This window comes from Macrotis lagotis, chromosome 3 (genome assembly GCF_037893015.1).
Source record: "Macrotis lagotis isolate mMagLag1 chromosome 3, bilby.v1.9.chrom.fasta, whole genome shotgun sequence".
NCBI classification, from domain to species: Eukaryota; Metazoa; Chordata; class Mammalia; order Peramelemorphia; family Peramelidae; genus Macrotis; species Macrotis lagotis.
Genome location: NC_133660.1, coordinates 9,226,883 through 9,242,360, shown reverse-complemented (window position 1 = coordinate 9,242,360; position 15,478 = coordinate 9,226,883). Strand labels below are relative to the sequence as shown.

The 15,478-nt window shown below is 37.6% G+C and overlaps 1 protein-coding gene across 1 annotated transcript in view; it reads right to left on the bottom strand.

Moving 5' to 3' along the window:
- The window catches only part of MTTP (microsomal triglyceride transfer protein), a 61,659-nt gene extending 46,509 nt beyond the window's left edge, over positions 1-15,150 (bottom strand). Inside the window, exons 1-3 of the mRNA XM_074228098.1 lie at positions 14,982-15,150; positions 4,016-4,203; positions 1,650-1,793 (exon numbers count right to left, since the gene is read on the bottom strand). Of these exons, the coding sequence (XP_074084199.1) occupies positions 1,650-1,793; positions 4,016-4,203; positions 14,982-15,042 (393 nt within the window). The 5' untranslated portion in view covers positions 15,043-15,150. The remainder of the gene's footprint in view (positions 1-1,649; positions 1,794-4,015; positions 4,204-14,981) is intronic.
- Between the last annotated feature and the right edge of the window lie 328 nt (positions 15,151-15,478).

The following is a 15,478-nucleotide window of genomic DNA, read 5'->3' as shown; positions in this document are numbered from 1 at the left end:
AGATACTATTATGTACTTTAACCTGGGTTTAAAGCAAGAAACTTCCCTGGAAGTGAAGGTTTTTGAGTTGCCGAAATAATGATGTGGCAAGCACATTGCAGCCTTTGACCTGCATGGGCTGATCTGTTCTGTGAGTAACAAAAGACTTTGCTCTCAGGTGGCACTTGGGAGCTATTAAGATTATAGGTCATTCAATATTGTATTGGCACAAATGTCTTGCTAGATTGGAGGAAACAAAGAAGAAAAGTAGACAGTTCCATGTCATCAAGGACATGACTGTTGGGTCACCAGATCTTTGAGGAGAACCAGAAGGGAGGATGTCACAACTCCACCAAAGAGCATAGATTTCCCTAACAGGAAAATCTTCCTACAGGAGAAACTTCAGCTACCCCCAGGTTTCTACAAACATTGACTTCTAATATGAATGATCATTCCTTCCATGCTGTTGAGGTAGAAGTTAAGCTGCATTGTCTCTCATTTGTCCTTTTTTAATATTTAGGAAACTTGCTTGTTGCTTTTTTTTTAAACCAGGACTGTGATTTTATTGACATTGACAACTTCCAAGGTGGAAACTTCTTCCTGCCAATGCACATCAGCACCTTCCTATAACTCATGGTTGTAGAGAGTTTCCTGGGTGGAGTCATGCCCACAGTCACATGGCACAATAACTTGGTGGGCACTGTTATAATCCTCAATTTACAAATGCAGAAACTGAAGCTGAAAGAGGTTAAGTGATTGCAAAGCTGGTGAGCTTCTATGTCAGAATCTGAGTTCTAAGCTCATACTCTACCAACTTTGCCACCTAACTTTCAATAATACAATAATATAGACTGTTCTTTTTGGGTGAAAAGAATATTGGACTTGAAACCAGAAGAGTCCTGGGTTAAAAATCCACTTTTGACACATAGCTGTGTCATAAGCCATATAACTTTTTTAAGCCTGTTTCCTCAGCTGTAAAATGGGGATGATATTCTCTGTCATCCTCACAGGGTTACTGTAAGGACTAAGAAAGATAATGTACATAAGGCATTTTGCAAATCTGAAAGTATTATATACAGACCAACTATCATCATCATTATTATTTTTAGGTTGAAACATTTTTTAAATTTAGATGTAATTTCTGAATTCTTTTAATTTTTGAAATTAAACCTGTCTTAGCAATACTCTACTTATTTTCTATTTTTGCCTGAATCTGTCATCTGTTATCAAATTGGTTTTTTAAATCTTAATTTTCATCATTTTTCTGTTCGTTTCTCTAACCTTTTGTGATCATCACATTCCACCATCTTTGCAAACTTCTTAATTTACTATGTAATACAACTTTCCCTGATGTTTATATGTTATTGATGAATAGTAGTCATATATTTTTCTTTTAAAATATTTTCAGAAATATAGCAATCCTAGGTGGATAAAAAATAAAAATAAATCCAGTGTCCTGATTTATTACACTATATATTGTAGCAGAGCAACTTTTGAACCTTATTGTATTAGCTTTGTCTAGGATTCTCTATGATGTCACAGAAGTCTAAACCATCTATTTATGAGCAACTTTTTCCATTTCTTTTGACATCACAAGTCCTTTCTCTGTAGAAGAGAAGCAAAGATAAGGATGGAGAAAAAGAAGACTGACTTTTAAAACTGCTTCTTACCTTTCCTCGAGTCAAATGGAGAAGTATCGGTGTTTGCAAAGCTGCCAAATTTTCTTTTCCTATGATTTGGGAAACTTTTTTTCCCTTGAAGATGTTCTTTTCTCCTTCCCTTTGATTCACATTTTCAACATTAACATCTTTTATCTGTAACCAAGTGAAAAATAAATTAGAGAAATATCTTATCACCAAAGAGCAAGGGAGATGGGACAGGCTATAATAAGGTAAACAGAAAGTAGAATATAATAAGGTAGACAGAAGTAGAAGTATAAACTCTATGGATTTTCTCCCTCTAAGATTTGGCTTCACCAAAAGCTATAAGGTTTAAGGAAATGGTTAAGATGATCATTTAAGGGGCGACTAGGTGGCTCAGTGGATAGAGCACTGCCCTGGAGTCAGGAGGACTTGAGTTCAAATCCAGTCCCAGACACTTAATAATTGCCTAGCTGTGTGACCTTGGGGCAAGTCACTTAATCGAATTGCTACACACACACACACACACACACACACACACACACACACACAAAGATGATCATTTAAGATCAAATATGTATTTGATTGGGGGCAGATTTTTTTAAGATGTCAGAGATTTCAGTAGAATTCATCTATACTATTTTGTATTTCTTGATTAATCCCTTCTTGATTTTAATTTGCATATAATTCAGAAAACTATAATATTATACAGAATAAGAGAATTTCAGGATTATAAAGGTCTCTCAAGTTCCTTGAAGGACATCTGGTCTAACCTATATGTAAAAAAGAGTTCCCTCTCTACCATACACTTCAAAGTGGTCTGTAGTTTTTGCTTATAGTCACCCAATGGAGGCTAGAAGTCATTACCTCCCAGTGCAATTCAATCTATTTGGCTATAGCCTTAATTGTTAGAAGGTTTTTCTTCACAACAAGACTAAACAATTTGTCTCTTCTATTCATCACTCCTGGTTCTGCTTGCAAGAATTAAGGAGGACAAATCTGTTCTCTTTTCCATAGGGCCATTCAAATACTTGGAGTCAGCTGTCATGTTTCATGAATCTTCTTATCTCTATGCAAAGCATCCCAGTTTCTTCGATGACTATATAGGAGACCATTCTCCATCCTGATTGTCTTTTTCTGAATGTTTCCCACCACCCTATCTATAATCTTCCTAAAATGTGGTGTCCAGAATTGAACCTTTCTAGACTTATATCATCCCCTGTAATGCTCAAGCCAAATTTGATTAAATACTGTCTATGTATGCTCTCCTGCTCTCTCTCAACCTTTGATTATGTTGTTCCCTAAGCTTTGAATATCTGCCCTTTAAAGGGCAGTCATCCAACAGCGCCAGTTCATGCTCAAATCCCTTTTGCAATATGCCAGACAGCCGAATGCAGCACTGGTTCAAATGTTTCTTGTAATGGGAAGCCCTGTTTGCTCATTGCTGGACAGCTCCAATGCCTAAGATGTTCTTCCTGATTTTGAGAGTTTCTACTTCCTTATAACTTCTATCCACTAATCCTGCTTCTTCCCTCTGAAGTTACACACATTAAAAATTATAAGAAAGAACTTCAGATACCTTAAGGAGGTTTTAAAAAAGAGGGTAACGTCCCATCTATTTAAAAAAATGCTTATAAACCAAATGAGTTCATATCATTTGGGGAAAGGCTGAACACACTGTGATGCATGAACACTATATCAATAAGGAATGATGAAAATGAAGAATTTAGGGAAATTAGGAAGACTTATATGAACCAAGAAAACAATTTATGCAGTTGACATAATAATTAAAAGGGAAACAATACTGAAAGCCTTTGGGTGAGTTTCTTTCTTTTTTTTTTTAGGTTTTTTTTTTTTTTTTGCAAGGCAAATGGGGTTAAGTGGCTTGCCCAAGGCCACACAGCTAGGTAATTATTAAGTGTCTGAGACCAGATTGGGTGAGTTTCTTAACCTGCGCTTAGTCTCACATTCCTCATCTATAAAATGAGAGGGTTGGATTCATTGGTTCCCAAAGATCCTTCCTCTAAGCTCAGTGATCCTCTGATAAGTCTTATTTACAGAAATCCTTCACAAATATTGGAAGATGGTTGTGTCCTACTTCACCACTCCAGTCTACTCTTTTTCAGGCTAAATATCTCAAGATCCCTCATTTACCTAATTAATCTCTCTAACACATCCTCTAATTTACCAGTGTTTTCCTTAAAGTGTGGTGCACAGACACCTTTCTAGTGGTACAGAATATAGTTACCAAGTTCTGTGGAGATAAAACCCTGGGATCCACATTAGTGACTGGTTACAAACACATAAGAACCTGGCCACTCACTCTGGGTGGCTGCCCATCTCCAGGATTTCCCCTGACATGCCAGTTTTCAGTGTAAAGAAGAGAAAATGCTCACTGTGATTTTAATTAGCTGGTCATCATCCCCATCCGGATTCCTCCATAGTAATACCACATCCACATTGGAAGAAATCTTGTAGCCTGCACCTTCCTGGAGGGGTTCTCCAACCTGGGTAACAAGCACTTCAGTGGAGTATTCAAGCTTATATAGTCTGTCATTGTTCAGGGAGAGTCCAGTAGTGTGTCCTGGAGGAGGAACATGAATTAAAACATTTAAAAAGTATTTAAAATTTTTTTTTAATTTCTCACAGGAGGCTATTGATCCATATTCTCCATTCTCTAAATTTACTCTGGTTTGCAAAAATTTTCTTCTTTCATTATATCATTTCTAATGTCTACATTTTATCTGTAGGCAATCAGGTGTTCAGTGCAATGAACATAGAATCAGGGAATTTTTAACAACCAGCTTTATGGAGGGAAAAAGTATAGAGTATACTTTTAAAGTTCATTATTAATGTCTTTTCCCCATCACTCTCTTAAATCTAGACAATTAACAAAATAATAAACCAGGCCCTGATTTGTGGCTTTTGCCAATTTCCTAGCTATAGGTGCTCACACTGAATATTTAACAATCAGCTCTTGGGAGTCCTAGGAGCTGCTCTAGCAATTATAATAACCTGAGTCCAACACCCAAATTCAAAGCCTGCCTCAGATACTTTGTTGGATGACCCTGGGAAAGTCATATAACTTCTCTAAGTCTCAATTTTCTCTTTTAAAAAATGGAAACAATACTAGCCCTGATCTCCCAAGGTTGTTGTGAGGATCCAAGGAGGTCACATTTATAAAGAGCTTTGCACAATGCTTAGAACGCAGTAGGGGCTTAATCAATGCTTATTCCCTTTCTTTTCCCATCCAGAGGCTTCACCACAGTGCCAAAGGAGAAGATTGCCTAAGGTTAAATGACTCAGGAACCAGGATCCAGAAACAAGAATGCCCCAAGATTTAGTGTTTAAAAATAATTTCTGAACTAGGCTAAATATTTCTCCAATTTAATTTGCTTTGTTATCTAAACATCCATCTCATATATTGTAAAGATTAATTTCATTTGTCTTTCAAGAATCACTAGCAGGCACTTAAATAAATGAGATTTCTTGTATTATCTTATCACAAAAATCAGGGAAGCAAGTCAGTGGCAGGAACATGATATGAAGAGAAATTGGAACTGGGTTTGAATCCTTCTTTGCTACCTGCTACCTCTGGGTTCTTGGGAAAAGTGACTTTTCACCACTGGGCCTCATTTTCCCTCTCTATTAAAGGTCTCTCAAGTCCTTTTCAACTTTAAAAACTATGAAGCAAAAGTACCTGAGCAGGAGCAAATGGATGTAAATTTTTTATCTAAAGCTATGTAAAGTTGAGGACTTAAAGCTTTGGGAGTAACAGTTCCCTCATTTCCCTTAAGCAAGAATGAGAAATAATTTCCTTAAAATGCTCCTCAAAGAACTTGAAATTGTGTAGATAATCATCAATTAAGATATGACTCAAAAATTGATAAGTGAATGAAATGGAGCTTTGTTACAAAATAAAAAAAAATGACGACTTATGAAGAACTGAGCTTGGGAAGATTGATATAAATCAATGCAGAATGAAGCAAAAAGAACCAGGTGAACTAGCTACACAATGATTACAGCAATGTAAATGGGAGAAAAAAAGAAAACATTATGTCACTATAATTACAAATTTTGACTCAAAGAAGAGGTAAGAAAATTTATCTTTCTCCCTTCTTTGCTTAGATGGGAAACGATGGCTGTGGACCTTGAATACACTGTCAGCAAGACCAGGGTTGGTTAATTTTACTAGTCTTTTTTGTCTTTTTTATTCTTTGTTACATGGAATGCCTCTAAGGCTAAGGGAAAAGAGAGAGGATTTATGTAGAGATAAAAGTTATAGAAAGACAAAGATGTGCTTTTTTAAAACTCTGTACATGAAATTGAGCATACAAATTCTTGTATGAAGTTGCTTTGCATAGCTAGGTCTCTGTTTCCTTATATGTCAAATGAAGGGACAGGAAATAGGTGGATGCCCAGCTTATCACCAAGGTTCCTTTTATCTCTAAAGTTCTAGGATTTCAGAGTTCCAAAAAGGAGTCCCAATATAGCTTTACAATTGAGCTAGGATTAAGGCTCAGCAATCAGGGCATGACAGAGAGTGGGGGTGGGGTGGGGGGAACACTTTTAGTAGGATGATTTTTATTTTAAAAACATATGATGTGGGTGAAGTATTTCTTTTATGATAAAATACTACAAGGCATCATAGTACAATTTTCAGATTATAAAAAGGGAAGTAAATTTTCAAATTGAGGGATAGGGGAGAAATAAAATTCAAAACCTGGAAAATGACTTTCCCTGGCTTTCTCAACATATATTTTTCTTTCATCTCTTAGTACCTTTCTCCATCTCTTTTTCAAAGTATTTCTTTTTTAATTTAAGACCTGTGATTATATCTGGATCATGAATTCCTAGAAGCTTCTACCAACTCATAACAGCAATTGCTCAGAAATTTATTGTCTTAAAGAACAGTCTGGGGGCCATGGGCAGAGACTTGACTTGCCCAGGGTCACACTGTGAGTAGAATATCAACTAAAGCAGAACATCTTCTTAGTCCCTTAGCCTAAAAAAGAGTCACACGTACTCATGTGCCCCCCCCCACAGGGGCTTTTAAAGTAAAAATGAAGAAAAGAAAATAAAGAAACCTTAAATGGAATTTTAAATGTGTCTTCTTTTGAAGAGTGATTAAATGAGGAACCATGCTAAGCAGGAGGCAGGAAACAAAGACCTGACTCAGAAAGATGAAAGTCTGGAATCCAGATGCTTCCAAAGGCCAGAGCAAATCCCAGAAGTTCTCTGGGGTCATCACTACATCTGTAACCTCCAGGGTGCCTTCCAGTTTGCTAAAATTCTGAGTTCATGTTAAATTGAACACTTTAGAAATTTAACATGACCCTTTCACTCTTTTATTCTCTACATGACCATATTTCTTTGGTATGATTCATGACTCTGAGAGGAGAAACAAACTTACAACTCCTTCCCCTAAAGCTTCCATAACTCTGGAAAACAGAGGATTTGAAAGAAATTGTAGGCTCAGGAGATAATTAAATGCCACTTTCCTTTTATTTGTGATAAGTACAATACAAATAATACTGATCTTCTGTTTTCTCTGGATGTGAAGAAAAAGAAGGAAAGAAAAATTCCATTTGTCAGATAGGTGAGTAGCAAGCATATGCCTTTCTTATATAGTCATTTCTGCCTTAAAGTTTGTTTTGAAAATGTGACTGTGTTCCAACAGATTGATATATTATAGAACAATCAAGATAATTTTAATTTTGAGTTTTGCTTTCTTTTTTTTTTCCAAGGCAATGGGGTTAAGTGGCTTGCCCAAGGCCATACAGCTAGGTAATTATTGTCTGAGGTTGGATTTGAACTCAGGTACTCCTGACTTCAGGGCTGGTGCTCTATACACTATGCCACCTAGCTGCCCCTGAGTTTCGCTTTCTTAAGATTTTTTTTAAATAAGGTGGTTTAAGATACTATTCTTTAATTTAATTTAATTTTTGGAGATAATTGGGGTTAAGCAACTTGCCTAGGGTCACCTAGCTAGTGTCTGAGGCTGGATTTGAACTCTGGTCCTCCTGACTCCTGGGCCAGAATTCTGTCCACTGTGCCACCTAGATGTCCCCATCACTAATTCACTCTCTCTTGAAAAATGATTTAAAGAACTTCTTCTTGTATGAAGTTATCTCTGGGGGAGGGGGTCACTAACCAAACAGTCACTTTGCCCAAACTTGAATAGGTTCAAGTTCATTTAAAGGTTGTCATTCTTCACCAACCTAGGCATCAAATAGTAAGAATGCAGAAAATCATACTTAGAAACCCAATTTCTCAGAACCTGCAACTCTTCTGACACCCACAAGCAAACTTCAGGTCTTTTTCTGGGTATGGGATCATATTTACAGCATATCTTCTGGTGCATATGGAAGTTATGGGTGGAGAAAGCATTAGTTTGCAGCTATTCACCCCTACCCTGGCTACAGTTTCAGCTCAAAGAGCAGAGTTTTGACCCAAAGAGAATGCCCTCTCACTCAGAGCCACCACAGTCATCCAGGTTACCAGCTAAGGCTCAATGGTTGGGCCACTATTTATTAATATTTATGTTTTCCATAACCATTTGACATATACAAAACTGTGTTATCATTTTTACTAGGTTTATCTTTTTTTTAAATGAGTCATTGACAATTTTTTGGACATGTGGGCCTAATCTCATTTTTGCTACAAACTGGGGATTCTGTTGCACAATTTTTGATAGGTGATTTAGGGTGATTTTTAGGAAAACAGGTCACATTTATAACAGAACTAACTACATTTCAACAATTCTGTAATTACAGACTACATCATACTCTATGAATATACTCTTTACAATTTGGACAGTGAGGCTTTCCTCACAAACTTGCTCAGCTGTGGGTAAAGGTGAGACAGGAGAAGAATTCCTATGTAGAGCAGCCCTTAACCAACTCCTGAGGCTGTTGAGTTCGGTGGGCACCTCTAATTTCTGCTGTCTATGGACCCCCAACTGGTGAGTGGCTCAAATTTGGGGACTTGTAAACTACTGTGGGACTGAAGTCAGTAGGCTCCATCTAGAATCTACATGGTCAGGCTCAGGAGCCAGGGCCACCTGACTGATCAAGGAGCAGCCCAAAACTTCAATACTGTTCATCAAGAGGATCTGTGCTCCTAGCCTGGGTGCGACAGGAGAGACCTAGTGTCAACCAACAAAACCAAACCAAATCACCAGGCTGATCACCTAAGTGGAGCCACACCTGATTAATAAGGAGACACTTTGACGTCTTTGAGGGTTGAAGAGGGGAGTACCCAAGTCAAGGTGAGCTGGGTGCATCACTACCACATCCCAAATACTCAATGAGACACTCACCAAGAGCACACCTAGGTTATACTGAATTAATCAACAAGCATATAACCAAGGTCTCATACGTAATGATGTGGATGTTTGTCCTTCGTTCTCAAAAACCACAACATCAGGGAGTTGATGCTGCGACAAGCGCATGAACTGGACTGGAGTAAGAGGGCTGTGCTAGGCCACCAGCCTCACTGTCTCCTCTGAAGCATCTGGGTCCAGTGGCCAGATATGGATTAGGGATGTGGTGCATTTAGGCTTAAGTGACTCACTCAAGGTCGTGGATTGGTCATTCATAGGCAATACTTTATAATTTATTAAGCACGATGATGACAATGGGCATAGAAACTGATAATTCTCAGCAAAAGCATCCTTTTATTTACAGGTCATGGTGGCATACTTGAAGGGCAGCTAGGTGGCACAGTGGACAGAGCACTGGCCTTGGATTCAGGAGGATGGGAGTTCCAATCCAGTCTCAGACACTTGCCATTTCCTAGCTGTGTGATCATGGGCGCATGTCATTTAACCCTGACTGCCTCGCATCCAGGGCCACCTACAGTCGTCCTGATTCATATCTGGCCACTGGACCTCTGTGGTTCTGGAGGAGAAGGTGAGGCTGGTGACTTAGCAGGGCACCCCCTCACCCAAGTCCAACTCATAAGTCTGTCATGGCATCACCTCCCTGATGTCATGATTTGCTTCGAAAATGAAGGACAAACATCAGGCCACGGTTCATGATCTGCTTAATAGGTCCATTGGGGCATATCTTATTTGCTTCTTTCACCTAAGGCTAGGTGCCTTATCCAGGAAGCTGTCAAAATAAGTGGTGGCAAGACCTTGGACCTACCATTAATTCTTCTATTTCCTTAAAGCCTTTGCCCCTTAAAGCTGTGTCTAGGGGGTTTGTCATTATGGAAATCTGCCAAGTTTGTTAGAAGATTCAACTGTAAATTCCTCCATTAGATTACTAATTCTTTGAGATCAGGGGCTGTCCTTTTTCTTTCTTATTTATATCACAGGTTCTTAGCATAGTGCCTGGCACCAGATAGGCACTTAATAAATGTTTACTCAATTGAATTGAAAGAGAAAAAAATTTCACCAGTTAGTAAGTTAGAGAAAGATGAGGGGAACTAGAAGGAAGTCCTGAGTTCAAGTCCTTCTTGAGACATGTACTGGCAATGACACCCTGGAAAAGTCACTTCATAAGTGCTGCAGACAATTCTTCAAGGACTGAGCTTGTGAAACAGCTGCTGATCTGAATTAGGAAAAGGAGATTTCCCACCAGGATTTCCCTGAACCTTGTGAAATCATTGGTAATGGTTCCACTCCCTCTTTCCACAAAACCAAAAATGAGCCCTCATCTAACTCACATGATTGTTGCTTCAAAAATTAAATACAAATATAATAAAAAACTACAAATAAATACAGATATAGCCATAAAATAAATATTTCCAAATGTTGCCAAGACATGTTCATTGGGTTTTTTAAAAATTTGTTTTGTTCTGAAAATTTTCCTATTATTAGTCAAAATAACAATGAAAACAATATGATATATTAGAATAGCTTTTGACTATTACTACTAGGAAGAAGCAGCTTAGAAAGCAATTTAAAGTGAAGATTATTTGTTCAAGGGGGAATACTAGGTTCTATTTGGCTATAAAATCTATTTGTAGAAAAAAGACATCTTTCCTTGGTATGCTCTAAAGTTGGCTCATTTCATCATGACTCTGCTGTGTTTTTTTTTAAACTTTTCTATTATCAATAAAAATAATATGAGAATAATACATGGGAACAAAAATTTTCCCCCCATGGTCATGAAGCAGACATTTTAAATAAGGACAGCAATTTTTTCAAAATTTTTTCTCACATATTTGATATTCTCAGTAACTTAGAAGCATCTTGTTTGGATGCATATTTACAAATACACACATATACTATATATGCACATATGTGTGTTTAAACCCAGAGAGATTTAGATATATCTGTGGGAAACAGATGCCCAAGTATATTGCTGCTTTCTTGTTATCTTTTTTATCCCATCAGTATTTATATCTGGTGGTATTATTTTTACTTTTAGCTAGTTAGACATGGAGAAACTCTGTACTCTCTGCTGTTACTTCATTTTATATATATATATATATATATATATATATATATATATATATATATGGAGAGAGAGAGAGACATATACATATATATATATATATATATATATATATATATATACAGAGAGAGAGAGAGAGAGAGAGAGAGAGAGAGAGAGCTAGTTTTATATTTAGCATTTAGCAGGGTTGCCTTCCATCCTGGGTCCATCTCAAAGATTCCATAATTCAACCCCCTTATTTTACAAATGAGGCAAGTGCAGCCCAGAGGGGACACCTGTTGGTCCGAGGTAGCAAATGATATCTCAGCCCTCCAAATTCAGTACTTTCCACAATCAATTTAAGTATAAATTCGGCCATTCTTAACTCTTACTCCAAAATTTAATTAAAAGTAGTATAATCTCCTTAGTTTTAGGGACTTTTTAGGAAATAGCTTTAAAAAAAGGAATTCCCATCCTGTTTAGTCAAGCTCAAATGAATAGAATAATAGTTAATTGGCTTAAACAAGAAGATAAGGTAGAGATAAACCACAACTGAGATCTGAAGAGAAGAACAAAATGATTAAAAAGTGGGTAGAACCTTGGAGTAAAAACAGATGGAAATCAGTGGGAAAATTCCAGGGAAGAAGAGAAAAGGCTATAAATAAAAGGTAGAAGGAAGAGAGAGATAAGTGGTACAAAATTTAAAAAACAATAAAGGATTTAAGAAAGAACCCAATATAGAGGTAACAATGTGTTGGATGTGTTACACAGATTTAGATTAAAAAAGTGTCAGAAGTTACCAAAATTAATGATACTAGAAGAAAAAGATTTAGTCATCAGAATATAAAGTGGTATGTGCTGAAATGCTCTTAAGGTTATTTGTCACTTGATATTTATGTAAGATTAAGCCAATTAATTAAATAATAAATTAAATTAATAAGAAAGATTGGCATCAAGCTGGAGTGAAGAAAAGAAATACACAGAGCATTATTACCATTCTTTCAGGGCAGGGAATGGAACTTGAGATTGAGACACATATTTTTTAAAAAGGGAAGAATGCAGTGCAAAGACCAAAAGAGAAAGAAAGGGAAAATGGTAAAGATCTGGGCAGAAGCCTCCGAGACTGAATGCTACCACTGACCATAAGTCCACAAGCATTATTAAGCACCTACTAGTTAAGCACCTACTAGGTGCCAGAGGAGGAATCAAGGTGGAAAATGGACAAGAAGGTGAATCCAATGAAAGATCAGCCACAGAAAGCGTGAGCGAGAACATTACTAAAAACCAAGTCAGGCTCCAAAGAAGAACTATGAAAAGACAGACCCACCCTACCCCTTTGCAAAGGGAGAAGGTCCTTGCATGTGGTACACTGCACATATTTTCAGACTTCTTCAATGCATTGACCAATTTGGGGCAAAGCCTTCTTTAGGAACAGAGAAATTCTTGTTATGGCAGGACAAAAAAAAATATTAACAGATTAAAAAGAAAAGAAAATGTGATCTAAACATAGGAGCTATTCCAGAGAACTTTCAGAAGCAAAGAGTGAAAATTGGGGAGTATTCAAGTGGAACTTAAGTCTTTGGAGCCAAAATTAGAAGGCCTGAAATCTGAACAGCATGTGGCCTAGGCTGGGAATGGATGGAATATTATTAACAAGTGTAAATAAGAAGAGATAGACAATTTAAATCCTTTGATTCCTTTACCCTTGGAATATATCTTTGGTTTATCCCAACCTCCCCCCACTCCTTAATTCTTTCTCCTACCCTAAACTCCCCCCCCCCCCAGCATCTCCTGTCCTTAAGGAACCACCCAGATCTTCACCTATTCTTCTATCCCTACCACCTCCCTCTCCCAAAAAAGTGGAGGTTTATTGGATAGTTTTATCTAAACTTCATTAACTTATCCCAAAGGATATCAATATCAATATAAATATTTTGAGATATTAGATTGGGGTCAAAAGTTGAGGATAGGCTGGTTTTCACTGTGAACTATTAACAAATAGGCATCAGTCATTAAAAGGACCATGCCAATTCTATAATTAAATCATGGTACTGTATAATACAGAAGGCTGCAGTGTCTGGGTAGGGACAGCTGTTAAGTCCTGGGCTCTTTATTAATATACTTGGCACACCCTATATGTACATCTCAAACTATTAGCAATCCCAAATATCATCCTTCCCCTATTTTGTGACCCTGGATATTCAGTACTGGGGGAAAAGACTTTTAAAAAGTGTTTATTAGGGGCAGCTAGGTGGCGTAGTGGATAAAGCACAGGCCCTGGAGTCAGGAGTACCTGGGTTCAAATTCGACCTCAGACACTTCATAATTACCTAGCTGTGTGGCCTTGGGCAAGCCACTTTAACCCTGTTTGCCTTGCAAAAAAAAAAACCCTAAAAAAAGTGTTTATTAGATGCTTCCAGAAATATATTTCAGATCAATAGAAAGTGAAAAAGCTAATAATTCAAAGCAACCCCTCTCTTCAGTATTTTTCAAACAATAACACAATTGGGCTTAATGTTTGAAACTATTATCTGTACTGGTTCTGTTTCTCAACAAATGACTAGATGCTCCCCAGGCTTAGCCTCATGAACCTTTTACTGGACTTCTATTGAACATTTTAAGTGTTGCCTTAGATTGGGCTTCTTAGATGAGGCATAAAGAGGTTAAATGACTTGCCCAAGGTCACAAATGTTGTAAATGGCAGGGCTTGAACTTGAGCCCCTGGACTGCTGATTCTAAATCCAGTATTCTTTACACACCCTCAGAACTGAAGAAAAATTTATGATGAACACAAAAATTTAGTGTGGTGAGTTTAAGTTAATCACACATATCAATTCTAAACCTTCCCTTTTTTGCCCAAGCAATCAAGAATGGTAATTTCATTCATAAATTCATTTTTACTTTACAAAAAGTCCTGAAAAGATCACAGTATCCTTTGAATTTTAAAAACCATGAATACATCAAACACAATTCTCATCGGGGAAAAGATATCATGAATGAGCTGTTTGTATTATTACCTAATAGTAAACTTTCTAAGTTCCTTGGCCTCTTTTAAATGTTTTAGGATGACTAGCCCAAGTAGTATTTGCTTCAAAACTGAAGAAGGATCATTTATCATACATACTAAGATGTTAGTGAAACAGTGCTCTATTGAGTCTAATATAAAAGGTTATTTTAAGCTTGTCCTCCACCAGATACATCATACTGTATAAGAACTTTTTTAAATTAAGAGTATTTATTACTCTGAATTAAATCATATATAGATACATGTGATATAAGATACAAATTAATTGTATCTTAAAAACAAAGCATGAATTAGTCATTTTCCTTTTCAAAAATGACAAATTTCCACTTAATAGAACTGTAATTCTTTAAAATTGTTGATGGTATTGCAGCTTTTGGTATGATAAATGTCATCAAACTTTAACTGATTCTTAACAATTCCCATTCATGTTTCTCTGGCCAAAACTATGAAAATTGTTTATTACTGGAAGTTAAGAGTAGTCCCCAAGTCCGATTCAAACTGGGGTCTGATTGTTCCTGAAGGTAAAGGGCTCCTGAGCATTGCATTGCTAAGCAACTCGGGAGAAAATCATGGCTCTAGACCTCCTTTTTACAAGTCAAATGAGGGAGAAACTCCATGAATGAACAGCAAAGAGCTCCCCAAAACAAGAGCAGGCTTCTTTTTCTTTTTTCTTCTTTTTTTAAAGGAAAGTGTGAATGGGTGATTCAAGCAAAAAAAAAAAAAACAACTTGGTTTGGCAGACTAAAAAACTCCCAGAAAGCCCAGTTTTTTTCAATGCATGTCACCTTCCAAGTGTGTTTTCCATCTCCCTACCCCCCCACCCCAGTTCTGTCTTCAGAGCCATTCTGGAAAAAAAGGCTTCAGGCAGGACTTTTGGGGTCCTGTCCCAAATTTGCCATTTTCACTCCCAGGTATTTGGTTGGTAAAAAGCCCTGGGCAGCCCACACTCACCTTTAACGGATGCAGAGTAAGAGGAAATGAAGCAGAGGAAAAGCACGGTGAGGATGATCATGTTGCCTGGGAGTGGGGCCACAGCAGCAGCTCGGGGCAGGCAGGCAGGCAGGCCGGCCAGCAGCCACCAGGGAGCTGCTCTGCTCGCAGCCCGGCAAGGGAACAACCTCAGGACCTGGGACAATCAGGTTTATCTTCAGGCAAAGGGCAGATTCCAAAGTCCATCCTCAGGACCTAAGGTCAATAAAGCGCTCTCCATTAATCATTAAGCATAGGGGGTGCAGATTTTGCCCCCTTTCTACAGTTTCACTTCTTTCTCCTTTCATTTTAGGAAGCCTTGCTCCAAAGCAGAGGCCTTCACTTTGCTGGTCTCCAGGACCTAGAAGGAGGTGAGAAGTGGGTACAGTGACAAACTATTATTGCAGAGACAATCCATCAGCCAACAAGTGGTTTTGAAAGCACCTACTAAGCGGTAAGAATACAAAGCAAGAAGCAAA